Source organism: Phalangium opilio, unplaced genomic scaffold (assembly GCF_054372755.1).
Source record: "Phalangium opilio isolate 3A_F unplaced genomic scaffold, DU_Popi_V2 ptg000037l_1, whole genome shotgun sequence".
NCBI lineage: Eukaryota > Metazoa > Arthropoda > Arachnida > Opiliones > Phalangiidae > Phalangium > Phalangium opilio.
In genome coordinates, this window is record NW_028324160.1 from 337,409 (window position 1) to 356,786 (window position 19,378).

A 19,378-nucleotide genomic window follows, 5' to 3' on the forward strand; every position below is an offset into this window, starting at 1 on the left:
AACTCAAAATTAATACGGAAAGAGTTAAAAAGCAGTCTATTTTTTTGTCTGTGTGTGTCTGTCCGTTGTCACACTAGTGCACCGATTTAGCAGTTCGCTTTGTTTTGATGTGTTAAGAAATCCTACAGAACCTTTTTTTTCACTTTTTCCATAATATAAAGTGAATATGTGGAAATCTTTTTCGTAATTACGATGCATTTAGTATTTTTGTAGCTTTAAAGCTCTGTTTCATTTTGATATTCCAAAGATATTTTTTAATATTTTTATTTGAAATGGCTGTTTATATATTGCGTAAGCTATACTACATCTGTATATAGAATAATCCTTGGTTTAGTGATTTCATGAAGAAAACTAAGACATAGACTTCGGCGCGTATAACAAGTATTATCCGCAATAGGCTTAGTGAAACAAAGAGTAAATAATTGAGGCCTGAGGTGAAGTAAACTTTTGGCTTTGATTTTCGTGTCTGAAATGAACAGACATCAACGGTTCAGAGTGAGCCGAAAGTTAAATACACTCTTAAATAATAATAATAAGGTTAGTAAAAGGGCTAATGGTAAACGGGTAGTAACTACAGACTTATTATTCTCTTTATGGTGCGCATTGACTATTAGTGCGTCTAGCTACAATTTAGCTTTGGTGTTATTTAACGTTAACATTCATGTTGGCAAACTAAGAATATTGTTGAGGTGAGACGAGACGATAGTGTTTACACTGCAAACCGGTTGTGAATGTAGGTTTCAGAATATAGGGTAAACAGCTGGAGCGTAGACTTCATTTCCTCTTCTTTTCCCCATTGACTGATTTCCATGTGTCCAAGATTTATCCTTATTGGATGTAAAATGTCGTCTGCTTTACTGTACATTCGCTATGTTTGGAATACTGCTTCAATATTTCGTAAATTTTTACTTCAAAAAAAAGTGAAATAATTGCATATCTAGGTAAATACGTTTGTAGTAGTAGACCTCTTGACACGGAGAGGTAATATTTTGGTTTTCCCAACTTGTATATCTCTGGTTGAGTATAGCAAATTCCCTAACCGTTCTCGACTACTTTGAATGTTTCCATGGGAGTGGCTTATAATTTCAAAACCCGAGCTTGCCATCTATCGGCCATATTCTCTTATATTTTGGGCTAAAAAGGTGGTTAAGTAAATAATATTTTAACACAAAGCTAGAAAAACGATATACCTAAAGAAAGATCAATTAAATAAATACATTCGTAACTTAAAAACTTAATTCCACTAAATCGGGAGGTACATCGCATTGTTGTCCGCTTTGCTTTTTTACCACTACAAGTCGCTATAAAACATTTTATTGGTCGGAGTCAAAATAAATGCAGACGAAGTTTCTCAATGAAGTATAGTGCGAGGATGGTACCATAGACTAAAGCTATCATTCGTCGTTCTTAATAACATTAACCCGATTTTGTCAATACTGATTCCATAACTAAAAAAGAGAGACATACCCATAATTTTTTTCGCATTCTCCTTAGCTAGCTCGCGCAACTACAATTAAAAACAAATTAAACAAAATCTTTTCTTGAAAACAGTCACTGCAATATCAATTTATACCCTAATGGAGTCTTGCGCCAGCTTTTCCTCCTTAGGCGTATCAAATTCCTGTCCATTCTGCATAGTCTTGATTTTATACAGAAGTCTTTCATTTTCAGTCATCGGTTCCTTCAACATTGCATTTTGTCTCGCTACTTGCTCACCATCCCCAGATAAAAGCACTTTCTCTAACATAGCCTAAGTACAGTACTTGAATATTAACTCCAAATGAAGTTGGTTACCATTTTACAAAATTTCACTTTTAAAACAGAGTATGAAATTTTCGGACTTAAAAGCCAAGTTCAATATCCATGACCTATTTAAGTACGTGTTCACCACAGCCTACTTGATAACTTTCAGTCCATACTTCGCATTGAGTCACAACTAAGAGCATTAAACACAGATGGACAGGAATGGAGATACGGCGCGTGGTTCCTTTAGGGCAGCGCGTCTCTAGAACTCGACCAATGTTGAAAACTTTTCGACTCAAAACCAAAGCCAAACATGATTTATGAGTCGAAGAGTTACTGGACTCTCCCGCTAGGGGCGAGGACAGGCGATGCCATTAGAAGAACGGGGGGTTTTAGCTTATCATTCCAGTACATCCGTGCTTAATGGTCTTAGGTCCCAAGAAATGATAGACTTTTTCAAAACATTATCCAATTTCCCTGACTTTTCCAGGTTTTCCAGGTCGTGCACGAACCCTGTTCTAGCACCATCGGGATGTTACAAGACCCCGCTCAAATTACGATAAAAATAACTTGATTGCTTCTATTATAAAACTATAAGATCAAGGCGACAGCACCATCTTATTTCTTTCTTACAATATCCTGAATACTTTCTGGCTATAACTGCAATTAATACCTCGGAATCCATGGTATCGGAGACATCATCAAGAATAACTTCCGTAGCATCCGTCTGAATACTGAGTAGGCTGAAATCCACCGCTGTTCTCTTGTGAGTTTGATAAGGAAGATCCAGATTTCCCCCTCCCACTTTAACACGTGACATTTCATTCTGCATGCTTTCGCAACGTTGTTCCATACGCGCGTACTCCCGCATTAATTTTTGGTAAGCCTTGCGTTCCGATTCAAATTCATCCAAGAGCATTTTTTTCTCATTTTCAATTTTAGATTTCAGTATTTCTGAAAATTAGAAATGTGTGATGTCTATTAAGATAAAAAAGACAACTGGTCAGTGGTGTGCGTGTACCATGAATTTATTCATTAACATGAATATACATCTGCATTGACTAGTTAAACTACATATTCAGGGATGGGAGGGGCTTAGTTTGAGTGACGTCAGAGAATTGCCGGCGGTTTGTTTTTAAAGCTAAAGCTCTTGTCATTCGAAAGGCTAATTATGCTTGTAAATTGATCAACTACCGCGTTAATTTTACCTCCAAAACCAGGGAAAAACCCAGCAAGATCACCATTTCAGATGTTGGTAGTTAATTTTCAAACGTTTCATTTTCTTTATAGCCAAGGCTTAGCACTTTACCACCAGTTTTCAGTTTTAGATTAGGATAAACATTGCACGCACTTAATATAATTTCCTTTAAAAGATCAATATCACCTTTGGACATCGTGTTGAGATATTTATTTACGTATCGGCGATCATTTTAAATATTCACTTGTCAGTTGACGCAGTTTGGTAAACCTGACCGAGTCTCGATTTTGATTGGCTACCGCGATGACGTTAAACGCGTTTGTAATAGAAAGGTCCCTCCCATCCCTGAATAACATGATAGAAAGGCTAATGATACACATATATATTCATGTTAATGAATAAATTCATGCGTGTACTCGTTAAGTTCGAGCACCGAGCCGAGTACTCGATTCGATACTAGATAACAACCGGAGCCTCCGGGATGAACTAGGCCCATGCGTGTGGCGAAGCGAGAATATTTTTTTAACTAATTTAGTTCACCGTGTTTTCCCGTTTGGGGGCGCTGATACGACCGAAAAATAAACAAAGTTCAACCCCGTGACCCTGTCGGCTGCTTAAGTATTTGAGCCAAGGTCTCGGATTGTAAGTATACGTTTTTATAACTCTTACTGAATTATTTTAATTGAAATAATTTATTTTGTTGTCATCAATACCATCTAACCAAAATATTCAGTAAAAAGTGAATAGCCCCAAAAACATTTACGTTAATTTTAGGATGAAACTTTTCTCTATCATAAAAATTTTATGACTGACCCCTAAAATATCAACGATAATTTAAGGAAGACCCCTATCACAACGGAAAAATAAGCGCCATCTATGGTGAAAATATTTTTCCTAACAAACTGGATATTTGCCCACATAAAATTTGACATGCATGGGCCTAGTTCATCCCGGAGGCTCCGTAACAACATATTGAAATACTCGAGGACAGTCTGGGCAGTAAGGATATTTTTTAAACTAGTCCTTGGGACCAGTGACCCCCTAGTGTCCTCCTAAATAATAAACTGGTCTTAGAAAGAAATGGTCCCCAGCCTTTGTTCTCCTATAGATTTGCAATTAATAAACTGCTCCCTTGGACCACCAACCCCCACTTCTTGAATTTAAAAACTAGTCCAAGCAAGGAAGTGTGCTATTTCCCAGACTACTCGAGGAAGGTTTGAGTAGCTTTTAAACTTCTTAAACAGTCTACAAATATGCAAATCCAAGGCTTTGAACTTTAGCAGACGATGTGCTCATGAGCATTTATGTTGAAAAGAACATTATTAATGTTTAATCGTTCACTAACAATCTTTAAAACCTGTTAATTGAATATATTCGTTATTTTAAGAAATTTACTCGATTAATACTCGACAAGTAAATACTTGGGACTCGATAAGTACTCAAAAAACATAAATATGACCTAAATACTTGTTCGTGCTCGCGTATAAAAGGTATAGAAATTTTGTTCACTAGTAAGATTATCAAAAAACAAACTTTATTTCGATTTAAAACAAACAACACGCTTATCTTTCAGGTGTGGTCGAATGGGCCGCTACCTTTACCTCAACGTTTTCGCGACTGACTATTTTTCAAAACATGTTTTCAACTTTTCGTAGGGGTTTTGGTCCAATAAATTGGGGGAATCAAGAGGGGAATCAAGGAATAATTCGGAACATGTAGCTGGCGATATTAATAAATGGGGAAACACTGTTAGTGAACAATCCCTAGCGTTAGTTAATCCATGCCTTAATTGCCTGTCTTGTCAAAATCTACATTGGTTGGTAACATACCGTGCTTAAAAAATTTTGCTTTAGGGCTATGAGGAGTGTCATACGCATGGTAATTTTTTCTTATTAGGTAATTAATGCTTTAACGGTAAACAAATTGTGCATAACGTTCATAAAACAGCAGTCAGTATAACCAAATGTGGATGAGAGGGAAAGTATGACAATGGCCATAGAGCCTGTGTTAAAAAACGCGGACATCAAAGTTTCGCCAATAACTATTTAGTTTACTAGTGACTGATGGACTTGCAAACTCGCGACTGAAAGTAGTTCAGACATTTATGCTCCTTGGTTTAACCATAACCCACTCGATCACGCGAATCACGATGCAAGCTGATCGCGCTATAGCTAAATTACCGAGATTTATTTTAAACGTATCTAGTTTTATGTGCTCTTCTATTGCTTCGATAACCTTACTTAAATCCATATTATACCTTCAAATACCTTTTAAAACCTTACCAGCTACTCTAACTGTGTCCTGACTACAAACACAAATCGAGGAAGTTCTAGCATACAAAATAGCAGACGACGGTAACCTTGTAACCACGAATTAACACAAGACCTATTTTAAGGGAGTGTACAGGCCCAGTATAGCTACGCCAATAAAACGGTCAACTACGGCGAAACTCTGATGACTCGCGACTTTTGGCCATTTTCATACTTTTCCTCTCATCCACTTTTGGTATAACATACCGGTTTCCAATGCATGGACTACAAAATTTTATAATTATGAGCATATATAGGCCCGCATTTGACGACATTATCTAATTAACAATGGTTAATGGTAGAAAAGACTTACTTTTATAACCTTTTTAAGTATTTTTTGACAAGAGAGCTTTAAGTCATTTCTATTGACATCCTTCCATCGACTAAGTACTCCATACCGATTTAAGAAGTCCAAATAAGTCCATCTAAACAAGATGGCCCAAGGGCTGGGCCTTAATAGTAATTTTACACGGCTCACGTGACCCCCCGTATAGTTGATTTCCAATAAATCGTACAACTAAAAACATTTCTGAAACACAATCGTGTATCCCTTTAATTTCTAATAACGTCACATTTCAAATAATATTAATGAAACTAAATTGTGCACCCCACTAAAGTATAATTTTTAAAAACCATACGAATCAAATAATGTATTTAAACAAAATCCTGGATCCCCTAAACCAGAAATCACTATGACCGTAAAGCGTCCCCTCTGTTTTACGAAACCTAACCTAACCATCCAGCATAATCTCTGATGAATCACGCGCACAAAGTGCAGTAGTGCACGAAAATTATCATCTTGTTTCCCTTCACTCAAAAAAGCCCGCGAGATTTAAACTACCTTTCTTTCCTCTCTCTCCGAGCGGGATGCCCCCTCTCCCTCTTCCCCCTCTCACTAATATACCAGGCAGGCAGTTCTCTCTCTACGCGGAGCTTCGTATCGCCACCGCGTACGCTAGCGATCTCTCTCTCTCATCGTAAGCGTACGTTTCGCGGACGCGACCGGTTTCCCTCTCTTATCGTAAGCGTTCGTTTCGCGGACGCGTCCGGCACAGGGACAGGGACAGGGGTTTTGGTGCAGTTTCTTAAATTTTACCGGAATTAAAATTCCGTGTAAAATTAAAAAGTGAGAATATAAAAATATACCATTTGAACCATTTTGGTAAGTTTCGTCATCAGCAGGGCTGTATTGAAACATGCGCGGTAACGTCATAAACTGGACCCGACAGATTCGGCGGGTACTGGCAAAGGCTTAAAAAATTGGGACTCGGGCACCCGTTAGTGTCCTAAAAAATGTGTACCTAGTTCGAGAAAAACAAATGAGTATTGAAGTACTGTATTCGGATAATTTTCAAGTCCATCTTCTTATTCAATCTGCATTACTAAGCCTTTGACAGCGCCTCACCAGGCGTCGCTTTACGAGAATCTATCACCTACGAGCTCCAAGTGACAAACTTATGGGGAACATATCTTATAATAAACTTATGGTTTCGTTAATGATTCTGATGTTATTTTAATATTTTATTAATCTAAAAATGGGTGTCTATTCTGACCATTCTATTCTAAATTGACACATGAAGATCTTTAAATACCTGGATGGAAATCCAGCCGCGCTTATTCTGACAGTTTCCAATACACCAAAAGCCCTGAGTTGTTGAACAGCTCGTTTAGGATCAAATTTAAAAGCTTATTTATCGTCATTGGGTTTAATACATCTGACATAGTGAGGCGTAGTTGCGTTCAAAGTTGCCATAAGAAGACCCAATGATTCTTTAAACTGAAAAGTTAAAAAACCATTCAAATTAATACAAGATTCTTAGATAAATGAAGGCAAATAAGAGAGAACAGCAGTAAGGAAATAAATCATAGACTATGTAAGAGTTAAGCCACGAAAAGATTTTTTTATATAATTCATTTTGATTGGCTGAAGATATGAAATCATAAACTTGAGTCAGTAAAAACTGGATCACAGATCCAAATTTTCCTAGCCAATTTTTTATGGTGACTCAACTCAAAGCTTCAATTCACACGATCCAACTGCTTCATTCAACTCGAGTTGACTCAACAGGTTCAGTCAAAAAGTTGGATCGTCTGAAAGAGTCTTAATATTGACTCAAGGATTCAAACACAGTTATAACCAACTGACCTGCGAGCCCACTGTCATTTTATTCTGTTTTTGGGATTTTCCAGACCCTTGAGCGGCTGCCTTGACAGAAACTGTTTTCAAACCTTTAGTGGCTTTTGTCGGATCAACTTCTTCAAACAGCTCCGCAACTAACTGAACCTACGCAAATTGAAATATAAAAACGGTATTACTTCAATTTTAACACTATCAAGTTATAATTAACAGTTGAAAATAGCGCATTCTCAGAGTTGACTATCACATTAGAAGATTTAAAGGGACTGGCTGGAGCTGTTGGGGTGAAGGGTAGTTCAAACTGTTTGTGTAGCATATTGCTACACGCCACCGCGACGGTGGCACCATTCCTTGTGGCCAAAGAGTAGGGTGTTTTTTTAAGGCGGACTTCACCAAAACCGCTACGTAGAGCCCCTTTAAGTAGGAATGAGAAAGCCACAAACCTGACTAGCTTTCAATATATTAATTTGTTCTTCCATAACAGTATCACGATTTTTCTCTAGGAATCCGGAACAGTCGTACGTCACTTTGTCGGCAAAATGGCGAATTAGGAATGACGTTTGTGAGAGTCTAGGTTTCTCAAAATGCTCCCATTTTTTACACTGCTCAAATAGTTTCTGGCACCAAGTTTTGTCACTGCCTTTAGGCATCTATCACAAGAAAATTAAGTTAAACAATTAAGACTTTCTAGGCTAATTTAATGGACTTCTGATAGTAATTATTGCCCGCTATGACACTGCTTTTAAAGAAGACACACGACAAATAAAGTTCTTGAGCGTTACACCTGCCCAGCAGTTGCAGGGCAGAGATTTGACGAAAAACTCGTCAATAAGTAATGAATAACAATGAAACAATGAAAAAATACTATAAGGTCATTTCATTTCTGTGACATAGCACGCAACAGGGTTAAAAAAGTGTCCACGAAAGACCACAAGTTCGCCGAAAAGTTTTAGTGAGCGGTTTCTTACCCTGCATTCTTCATCCAGAAGTCCAAGAATGCCAAGTTTACTTTCAATGAGATCAATACATGGCTGATTATCGTAATATTCAATTAATTTCCATTCAATTTGGTCTCGTAAATATTCTTCTTGTTCGAGTTTAAAGACATGCTGAAGAAAAATGATCGTAATTTAAATTTTTACATACTAGAGTACGAGCCAAAGTTTTTAAGGTATGTTCCGTAAGTTTGTCACTGGTTACAAACTGGAGCTTGTCATGAAGTGACGTAGGCCATAGATTCGAGGTAAACCGACCCCTGGTGAGGCGCTGTCAAAGACTAAATAGCCTAGGAAGATGGACTGCAAAATTAACCACCGAGTGTAGTAATTCTCGCTTGTCGTTCTCGAACAAGCTCTCAATTCGAGGGGTCGGACGTTCGGCATTTCAGTGTACGTGATTTTGAGATTTCAAGATTTTGAGATTTTCCCCAGATTTTGAGATTCTGACTTAGATTTTAGAAATCTTGAAATGTAGTCCAAGATTTTAAGATTTCTGGATTTTCAATGAGATTTTCAGATTTTGAACGCGATTTCCAGATTTCGAAGGAGATTTCGATATTTTCTTCAGGATTTTCAGATTTTGAAGGAGATTACGGATTTTGAACGCGATTTCCAGATTTCGAAGGAGATTTCGGGATTTTGTACAGGATTTTCAGATTTTGAAGGAGATTTCGGGATTTTGAAGGAGATTTTCAGATTTTGAAGGAGATTTCGGGATTTTGAAGGAGATTTCGGGATTTTGTAGGAGATTTTCAGATTTTGAAGGAGATTTCGGGATTTTGAAGGAGATTTTCAGATTTTGAAGGAGTTTTCGAGATTTTGAAGGAGATTTTCAGATTTTGAAGGAGATTTCGGGATTTTGTACAGGATTTTCAGATTTTGAAGGAGATTTCGGGATTTTGTACAGGATTTTCAGATTTTGAAGGAGATTTCGGGATTTTGTACAGGATTTTCAGATTTTGAAGGAGATTTCGGGATTTTGTACAGGATTTTCAGATTTTGAAGGAGATTTCGGGATTTTGTACAGGATTTTCAGATTTTGAAGGAGATTTTCAGATTTTGAAGGATATTTCGGGATTTTGAAGGAGATTTTCAGATTTTGAAGGAGATTTTCGGATTTTTGATGAATTTTTTTACAAGTTCAGCAAGCTAATTGGACCAAGTCATCTCGCGACTTATTGCCACTTATCTAACGCCTTTACAATGCATAGAGGGGTGGTGGCTAGCCCCTATGCCTCAGCTAACCTACAGCGCCCTATACTAACTATTACCGTTAACCTCTGCAAGTTTTGATGGTAAGGAGAAACCGGATTAGACCGCGGAGGAAAACTCCTTTAACAAGCGGGGAGAGAACTTGCAAACTCTACGCAGAAGGATTTCTTCCCATATTTTTCACCCGGTGCCACAGCCCGGGATCGAACCCGGGATCCTCTGGCTGCGAGGCAAAAGCGCTAACCGCTACGGCACCCCACGGCACCCCACCTTTGAGTATTTGCAGGGGATATCAAGATTTACTATTAACTTCCGGTGTTCAAAGGATATTGCGAGATTTTGAAATATAGACTATAAATTTGTTTTAATTTACCGTAATGAATGCCGGAGAAAAATCGACAAAAATAGTCTAATTTGTAATACAGTACTCTTATATAGCGCAGGCGCCAAAAAGCGAGATGGAAGGCAGAGTTTTACCCCCGTGTCTTACCCTCTTAAAGAGTTAGTGCCATAATTTTCGTCATCCACAAACTTAAAATGCGAAAAAATCCTTGAAAAATCTAGTTTATTATGATATGTTTACTTTTGTATTTGGTTTCGTAGAAATTTATAAAATTGCAATCAAAGTTTTGTGTTTGGAAAAGGTCTAGTTAAATTTTGTTTCGCTTGATGACGTAGAAAGGAGAAATTTTCTCTCTTGATGTCACTCACGTGACGCCTGTTAGTGTCTCAGCCCCGCGTTAAGCCTATTTTATTCAGATTCGCGTGGCAGGAGTCTCGGGCGCTCGCGCTTGACTTTTCCGCGAGATGCCGTGAGTGACGTAGCAAGGAGAAAAATCCGCCAAAAATCTTCTCCGCAAATTTGCTTTTGCCCCCAAATTTCAAGTTTTTTCTGTGTTTTCCCTCATATTTAAATATTTATTAAGCATATTTTTGGAATCAGAAGAGTTTAAACTCTCAAAAAAGTAAGGTTTTCTTAAGATTTGAGATAATTTTTAAATCAGTTCGCTGTTCCTTTAAATAGATGCAAAACGTGTATTGTAAGCGTGGGGATTTTTAGATTTTGATATTTTAGGGTGAGATTTCGGGATTTTACGTTCAGATTTCGGGATTTCTAGATTTTAATGTGAGATTTCGGGATTTTAGGTGAAGATTTCGGGATTTCCAGATTTTGACTTGAGATTTTGGGATTTTTCGATTTTGACGTGAGATTTCGGTATTTTGAGATTTTAAGGGTAAGATTTCGGGATTTCGAGAGAGATTTTAAAAGATTTCAAACGAACTGTACAGGATTTTGACAAACGTCCGACCCCTCGTCTCAATTAGTTTCTAGCAAAACGAAGCACTACCAACGAGATATACAAGGCCCATGCACGCTCACTTCGAAGGGGGAGTCACTCACCCATATATATTTGACTTGTGTGGTTGATAGATGGCGCTTCTTAGTCTCTTTAATACACTTAATTATTAGGCTTAATTCACATGAAATCCCACCGTGCGCTTCTTCGCTCGAGGTTCGAAACTTAGAGCAGGCAGCTGGTCACGTGAGGTTTACGTAAATTTTTAGACTTAAACGCGCCTCTAGCGGGAAAATCGTGGCGATTTAAAAGGTCCGGAAAAAAATAAAAAAAATTGGCGCCCGCATGGGCCTTGTATATCTCATTGTTAGTGTACGAAGCATAGGAAGTTTCATACTTATGAAACATATCACTTATAAACGTATTCAGATCTAAAGTACCGTTTCCTAACCTGATTGAACTGCTGCTGTGATTTTTCATTAGCATAATTAATACAAAACTGTTCGAAACTATTGGTTTCAAACGTTTCAAACCTTCAGGAATTTACAATTGTTATTTCAATTTGAAATTAGCTTAAGAAAGTGGCCATTTTACCCGTAAATGTCTAAAACTCCTATGAAATTGTGGATCTTGTCATCAGAAACGAGAGATTTATTTATTTGGCTTACAATCCAATCAAAGAGTTTGGCGTAAATATGTTTGGCTAAAGCATCTCTAGAAAAAGAAGCCTATGGGATAAAAATTTCATATTGAACAACTTCAGTTTTCATTTGAGCATGCGCGCTGCAAAGTCTTTATTATAACAACTGCGTACCTGTTCAACAGGCATGGGTTTTGTGATTACTTCCTTCATGCTCTGTAGTTCTCTATGACACAGGCATCTACTCATGTTTGTAGCATCAACACCAAGGAGTTCAGAGAGCACCACAAGATGAAGATCATTTTTCTACCGTTAAATAATTCCCAAAAATTATTATTTAACCCATGATAAAGAGTTCTTTCAATTCATTCGAACTTCCTTACCGATACGAATGAGCTTTCGGTATCTTCTTCACCAGGTAGAAACTGTACGTTTCCAAGATGCAAAATAGCAGCCAATATTCTTAAAATGGTGATCCTCTGGAGGTCAGAGAAGCCTGTATAATTATGTTAGTAAGTACATGCAATGCAACATCATGTCGTTAACCTCCGACCAATCACGTAACTCCCTGACCTCTATTTAAAGGGAATGAGAAGCTTCGTTTGAAAAACCTCTGATTTATATAACAAAAGATAGAATTAATTTCTGTGAGTTCAAAAATATCAAGCTTTTAATTCCCCGATTTCTGCTTATTTGGCCGCAATATGCATTTGAAAATGATTCATATGAAATTATATGAAATCCACTTTTTATGAAAGGCCAAAACGTTTCCCGTACTCCGACGTCAAAGATATTTTTTTCACGTCAGATGGTGCCATCAGACGCAGCGTTTTAGACTAGCGAGAAGCTCGAGACGCGTATAGGATTCCCGCGTTTTTCTTCCTCACGTCATAGTGATGTCATCAAACGGGCGAACAAGCTCGACAAGACAAAATTATTGATATATCGAAACTGAGTTTTCGTGATTTTTCAATGGATTTTAAAAATATAAACTTTGGTTCAATTATATTAAAAACTTGATATTTTGAAAGTAAAAACTCGAAAGTGTAACATAATACCACTTTCGTGGTAAAATATGATGTGGAATTGTAAATTCGCATTCCCTTTTAGCAAAGATTTTCATATTAACACGTCGGTTTAATGTAAGATTGGCATGAATGGTTACTAATCGAACTGTTTATAACCAGGTGGTTTTAATAATAAAATGGGAAAAAGCCGTTTCTTTTTAAAGCCACATCGTTTAAACATAATTTTCAGGCTTGAAGGATTGATACCATTTACGCCAAGACTCCAGGCTACTTTCCAGACAAAGTGCAGTACAAAGTAGTCTGGTCTCCTGGTGTAAATAGGTATCAATCCGCCTAGTCTGAAAACTATTCAGATACGATGGGCTATTAGTTTGACCTGGTGTTCGTTAATTTTAAATAGTACTTCGCAGAACCACCTCTAGGTGGCACTGGCTCATCTTCAATAATTTTTTTTGTCAAGCATTTTTAAACGGGTTAGGTTTGATCAAGTAAAGTTAAAAGAGGTTTTGTTTACAGTAGGCCTTGTTAAAGTTTAAAATAGCTTAGGTTAAGTTCAATAGGGGCAGAGGTTAAGGTGCTGTTAGTTAAGTTCAATAGGGGCAGAGGTTAAGGTGCTGTTAGTTAAGTTTAATATCACATGGGAATACCAAGTTCAGTGATATCACTGAAATTATTCCCTTCTGGTGATATTTCTGTACATGTTGGCTATTTCTAATGTCTGTCTCAAATTGAATTATACCTTGGCACCTAAATTTATGAAGTTTTTTAAATCACACGTAATTCTTATTAGAGAACCAGAAACACTGGCGTAGTTTTAAGGCGAATACACTTTACTGAACCTTATGGCCTACTCAAACATGTTTTTTGTGCTATAGTCATGAAAGCACTCTGCAATCTGCATGGGGAGGCGAGTCGAAACTATGGAGTAAAAGGGGTTCTTACATTACAATGTGTTAGAAACTTTGATGAAGTACACTTTCTTGGTGTATATTTTTGGCGTGACATTATCATGGTAAAGACAATCATAATTAATTAATGGTATCAAAGATTGTCACTCACCGCCAAAATACACCAGTTACGCAAACAGGGTTGCTACTGAATTTTCAGAACCAAATTCCCTCACTTTCCCAGGTTTTCCCTGACCTTTTTAGGCCGAAATCGTAATGTTTACAGCACGTTTTAAGTGCTTATAATTAAATAAACTCTCTACATTAAGTTTTCCAATGTATTTGTTGCACCAAAATGATTAAGAAACATTTTAACTATAAATAACAGTCTAAGAGATTTTTTTAGAGAGCATTTACTTTGTAAAAACAATTCTAGACATTTTTAAGGATTGCTCTAGAGTTTTCTGTGTTAAGAGAGGGTGAGGAGAAACTTTCATTACTCTTTCAATAAATACTTATCCCCAGAAATTTTACCCACTAAATCAAATTCCCTGACTTTGCTAACAGATTTTAAAATTCCCTGACCTCTCGGCCCATTTTTAAATTCCCTGACTTTTCCAAGATTTCCAGGTACTGTGGCAACCCTGGCAAAACAAATGAGATGGCACAATAAATATTTTTGAGATTTTCAGCAATTAAAAATGATGTTTGTTCACATTATGATTATTTTCTCTTTTTCTTGTTGACCAGTAACTCTAAACATAAATGTTTATTATTTTGAACTTATAGCGTTGAATTTACAATGATCTTCAAATAATTCTTAAGACCAAAGTCCAGTGTGGTAGAAATTGTCCAGTTTACAGGGAGAATAGGGTAAATATTGGCTTTACAATAAAAATTACTTCTATTGATTTTTTTTATAGTGTTAATTAATTTATTTGTTTATTTATTTAGGAACCATGTTCTACAGGCTTATGCCTCTGTGATTGCCAGTAACATTGGTTTCAAAGTATTATTATTATTATAATTATAATAACACCAAGAGCGGATTATGCTTCACACATAAAGTACGTAAGTCCCACTTTTCCATAGCTTTGGCCATGGATTTCATGATATTCCCGAAGTAAAAACTAAGTAGACGAACAAAAATGCTTTTAACCAATCATTAGCCCCCTAACCAGAGATAACCTCTTTAATACCAGACCAATCGGCGACGGCTATTACTATTTTCTTGCATGAGACCTCGACTTCACCTCGCCGTCGACTCGACATAACCGGGAAGCCCGGAAGGCGAATTTGCTGTATCGTTCGGTAGTCGTTATAAAATATTTAACGTTTTAAAGCTCAAATTCCGAACATTTCCGAGTTACTTAATAAGTCTTCAACTAAATATAATAAGAATTTTTCAAACTGCAAAAGAAAAATAGCTCTGCGAATAATAGTAGACTCGAAAACTACACTAAGCCTTGTCTAGGTATCGGCGGACGGAGGTATCCCGATTCCGAGCCGCCGACGGCTGGGCTTGCTGTAGCCGCGAGAACAGAAAACATTCCTCGTAAAAAAACAGATGCACGGCGTCTTAAATAGTCCAAGCAAAAGCTACCAAGTTTTATAACATTTTAACGCCTTACTCCCAAATAATCTTTGGTATTGTGAATAGTTTTATCTAAAGAATATTTTAGACACCCTACTTATTCTTTAAAGTAGTTCTCGAATTTAGGTGCGTGGTAAATCGGTTCTTTAGGCGGAAGGATTGGATGGACCCGAAGAAGCCGCGTTACTGAACTATTTCCCTCCGCGTAAGGGGAGGTTCTTTCCTAGAAGCTCAGAGAATATCGTGTAGCTCCCTCAGGCACATGTTACGTACTTCATGTGTAAAGCCTAATCGGCTTCTGATAACACCCCCTTTCCAAACCTAGCCTAAAACCACTTCATTAGATTGCTTATTCTTTAACCTATAAAACGAGAAATTTCCGTTTTCTCTCGGGGTAAGAAATGGCAAGCTAACAAATAAATCATTAAAGAAAATCTCTTACATCAATTTCAGCTATCTGAGTGGGTGTTTTTGGGTGTGATTTTTACTATATGGTGAATCACATAACCCTTCTACAACGTCAATATTAGTAATTTGGACTATTGTTCATCATAAGCAATAAATTAAATGTTAAACTAAAGAAAAATAAAGGATTTTACTAACCTTAGCATATAGTTCCAAAGTTGACATGGTTTATGAAATTTGACAAGTCAAAATATCAGGCTTTTCAAAGGCCTACAGCGCGCGTAAGGGAATTACAAATAAATTCAATAGAACATGATGAATTAAAATTTTCAACCATATTTTGAAAGGTCGATTTAAAGTTTCTCTGACTCCTCAAGCCCAACAATCAAACTAAAATACTAAACTATAATTATATTGAGGTTTAATTAATTGAAGTAATGACATTGACATTTCGGTTACTACTACACCCCGTCACCCGTGTCGAGCAACCAGTGAAGATACCCAGCAGTTTTTGGTTTATTTTATTTATGATATTTTTTAATTTGCTAGTAAAAATCCGAATTTTATTTATCGCCGATTTTATATTGTTTTTTTTATTTATTTATTTTTTACTCTGGGAGAGACTTTAATTATTAGTAGATCGCCCGACTGAAAAAGCTGACTACTTGGTTTTTTCTTTCTATTATTTCTTTTAATTTTGTTTAGGTGGAATGACATTATTTCCGCAAGATCTTTTAAGTTTTTTAAATTTTTCATTATTTTTTGGGATGACCCTTCCCTTTCGAATCAGGAGAGCGAGTGCCAAATATTTTCTTTCGAAAACCAGTGGTTTTGTACAGTTTATTTTTTGTGATTGAAAAGGTGAGATAAGGGGTTTCTTTAACCTCCGCCACTCTCTGGCTTCGGTTTTACAAATTTTTTCTTAGGGGTGGTCTTAGCAGAGAGGTCTTAGTGCATACAAATAAAAAGGGGTAAATTTTGGCCTGAGCCACAGAACATTTCGTTGAAAACCCATGACGTACCTGTTTTTTTTTCTTTTTAACCATTTTGTCCATGAGGGTACAGTTTTTGGGGTCTTAGATATATTTTTCAACAAAAAAGGGGGGGGGGGAATTTTTCGCTTTTATCGGAGTATTTTTATTTTTAATTTTATTTTGATTAAAGGGGAATTTGAGGAGATGAAATTTAGCGAACAAATTTAAAGTATTTACAACCAGTGGAGCGCAATCAGAAAACATAGCCTTAGGCCCCTGTAAGCAAAGCCTCTTGGATCACGCGATTAGCGGACAAAGGGCTGCTCCCCTAGCAACCTGCGCCTTCGAGTCGCGTGATCCAGAGGGCTATAATGATAGCAACGGCTAGCAACTTAGCAAGTAGCAACCGTTTCGGGTGCCTATCATTACTTCCAAAGCCCGTTGCTTCCAAAGATCGTTGCTTCCAAAGGTCGTTTCTTCCAAAATATAGTAGGAAACATAGAATTTGTAGTAGGTTGCTACTTGCTCCCCTTTTACTCCATAGTTTCGACTCGCCTCCCCATGCAGAGTGCTTTCATGACTATAGCACAAAAACATGTTTGAGTAGGCCATAAGGTTCAGTAAAGTGTATTCGCCTTAAAACTACGCCAGTGTTTCTGGTTCTCTAAAAGGAATTACGTGTGATTTGAAAAAACTTCATAAATTTGGGTGCCAAGGTATCATTCAGTTAGAGACAGACATTAGAAATAGCCAACATGTACAGAAATATCACCAGAAGGGAATAATTTCAGTGATATCACTGAACTTGGTATTCCCATGTGATGTTAAACTTAACTAACAGCACCTTAACCTCTGCCCCTATTGAACTTAACCTAAGCTATTTTAAACTTTAACAAGGCCTACTGTAAACAAAACCTCTTTTAACTTTACTTGATCAAACCTAACCCGTTTAAAAATGCTTGATAAAAAAATTATTGAAGATGAGCCAGTGCCACCTAGAAGTGGTTCTGCGAAGTACTATTTAAAATTAACGAACACCAGGTCAAACTAATAGCCCATCGTATCTGCATAGTTTTCAGACTAGGCGGATTCATACCTATTTACACCAGGAGACCAGACTACTTTGTACTGCACTTTGTCTGGAAAGTAGCCTGGAGTCTTGGTGTAAATGGTATCAATCCTTCAAGCCTGAAAATTATGTTTAAACGATGTGGCTTTAAAAAGAAACGGATTTTTCCCATTTTATTATTAAAACCAACTGGTTATAAACAGTTTGATTAGTAACCATTCTTGCCAATCTTACATTAAACCGACGTGTTAATATGAAAATCTTTGCTAAAAGGGAATGCGAATTTACAATTTCACATCATATTTTACCACGAAAGTGGTATTGTGTTACAATTTCGAGTTTCTACCTTTCTACGCCGTATATGGAGCACCCTATGGTGCAAATGTTAACGAAGGAGGAGGGGTGAATAGGACTATTACAAAATCAAAGGAATGTTTTCACGAACAGTTTGAATAATTACCCGGCCCCTGTTTGATGAAATTCCCAAGTTTTTAGTATGGTTGGATGGGGGGGGGCAAATAGTGCTATATCATACTCAAAGGACATCCCCGTAGCTCTAGTAGAACCAGAGTTATGAGCCTCCAAAGTTTGGTGTAATGTTAATCCTATGGAGGGTACGTTTACGAACATTTTGCTTAATCACTCTGCCCCTGTTTGAAGCAAATTTCCCTGAATTTTACTAAAAATTCTAAAGTTCCCTGAGGTTTTTGTCTACTATTTATTTCCCTGATTTTTCCAGGTTTGTACGAACCCTGGTATACGGTGATATTCGAAAAATGCTTTCATTTCTCCTAACAAACACTTTCGGAATTTATTTAGCCCCAACCTCGCATCGCATCGCCACTTCAACGAAGAAACGCGCGTCATCTAGGGCCTAGATTGTTTTCCTTATTTTTGTCGACGTAACATTTTTCTGGTGCCTTTCGAAGTTTTATTGAAAACAATTAATATTAAGTATTACTTTTTGTACTTTTAAGCACATACTTAAACTTACGACCTTTTATTCTGTTGGACTTACGTGGTATAATCCTAGCTAAAATCATAGAGAAACGTACTGTTGGACTTACGCTGTTTTACCGCTAATATAGCGAAGTTTTTTGTTTACTAAATGCGTCGTCCGCTCTGTTTATGGCGAATTTTTCCACTTTTCATCTAAAAGAAGGGGGTAGGATTGCACTTTACGTGACCCACCCAACTAACAATGGTTTCTAGTTAATTCGACCATGAGGAGTCCGAAAAAAATAGTTAAAAAATTATTTGGCCGCCGCAAGTTGGTCAAAAAATTTTTTGAAAATTTTAAAATCCATGCACTTACCGCCATTGAAGTCGCTATCCCCTTAACGCATTCTGCACTCAATCTTGCAAAATAATCCCAGGGTGACTGTGAAAAATTGACGTACTCGCGCCGGAGTTATAGCTATGGAATTTTTTAAGCTTACGGAAACCTTTTATTTCTGATAAAAGGACGGAAATATAAATGCGAGAAAAACTGAAATGTTTTGGGAAAATCGTTGAATTTTTTGGGAATTCGATAATTGATAACGGTAAATTTTGGAAAAAGCCGTCAAATTATTCGGGGATTTTTTTTTTAATTCACTCAACATTATTTTGTAAAATGTGTCAAATCCTTGGGATATTTGTCAAATGTGAATGGGAGTACAACTATATTTTGGAAAAGGCGCCAATTTATTTCAACAATATTTTGGAAAAGGCGACAAACTATTGGTCAATTAACAATCCTTGGTAAATTTGATTTTTTTGTAAAAAAATTTGAAATAAAAGGCGTAGAGCTATTGCAACTATGTTTTAGAAAAGGTGTTAAATTATAGGGAAATTAGCAAATGTCAACGTCAATATTTCTGAAAAGGAGTCTAGTTTTTTTGTAA

At 36.9% G+C, this 19,378-nt stretch overlaps 2 protein-coding genes across 2 annotated transcripts; both read right to left on the bottom strand.

Moving 5' to 3' along the window:
• Positions 1-1,351: 1,351 nt before the first annotated feature.
• On the bottom strand, positions 1,352-6,463 carry LOC149682837 (uncharacterized). The gene is made up of 4 exons (XM_089871322.1): positions 6,397-6,463; positions 2,417-2,697; positions 1,574-1,750; positions 1,352-1,507 (listed from the first exon to the last, which is right to left on the bottom strand). Exons 1-4 carry the CDS (start codon positions 6,461-6,463, stop codon positions 1,352-1,354), a joined length of 681 nt encoding a protein of 226 aa, XP_089727448.1.
• Positions 5,453-14,722, bottom strand: LOC149682838 (unconventional myosin-Vb-like). Its single transcript, XM_089871164.1, has 10 exons — positions 14,650-14,722; positions 11,919-12,031; positions 11,710-11,841; positions 11,490-11,623; positions 11,347-11,428; positions 8,356-8,496; positions 7,831-8,037; positions 7,397-7,534; positions 6,843-7,027; positions 5,453-5,675 (listed from the first exon to the last, which is right to left on the bottom strand). The coding sequence occupies exons 1-9, from the start codon at positions 14,720-14,722 to the stop codon at positions 6,938-6,940; spliced, it is 1,110 nt and encodes a 369-aa protein (XP_089727290.1). The 3' UTR covers positions 5,453-5,675; positions 6,843-6,937.
• Positions 14,723-19,378: the final 4,656 nt, after the last annotated feature.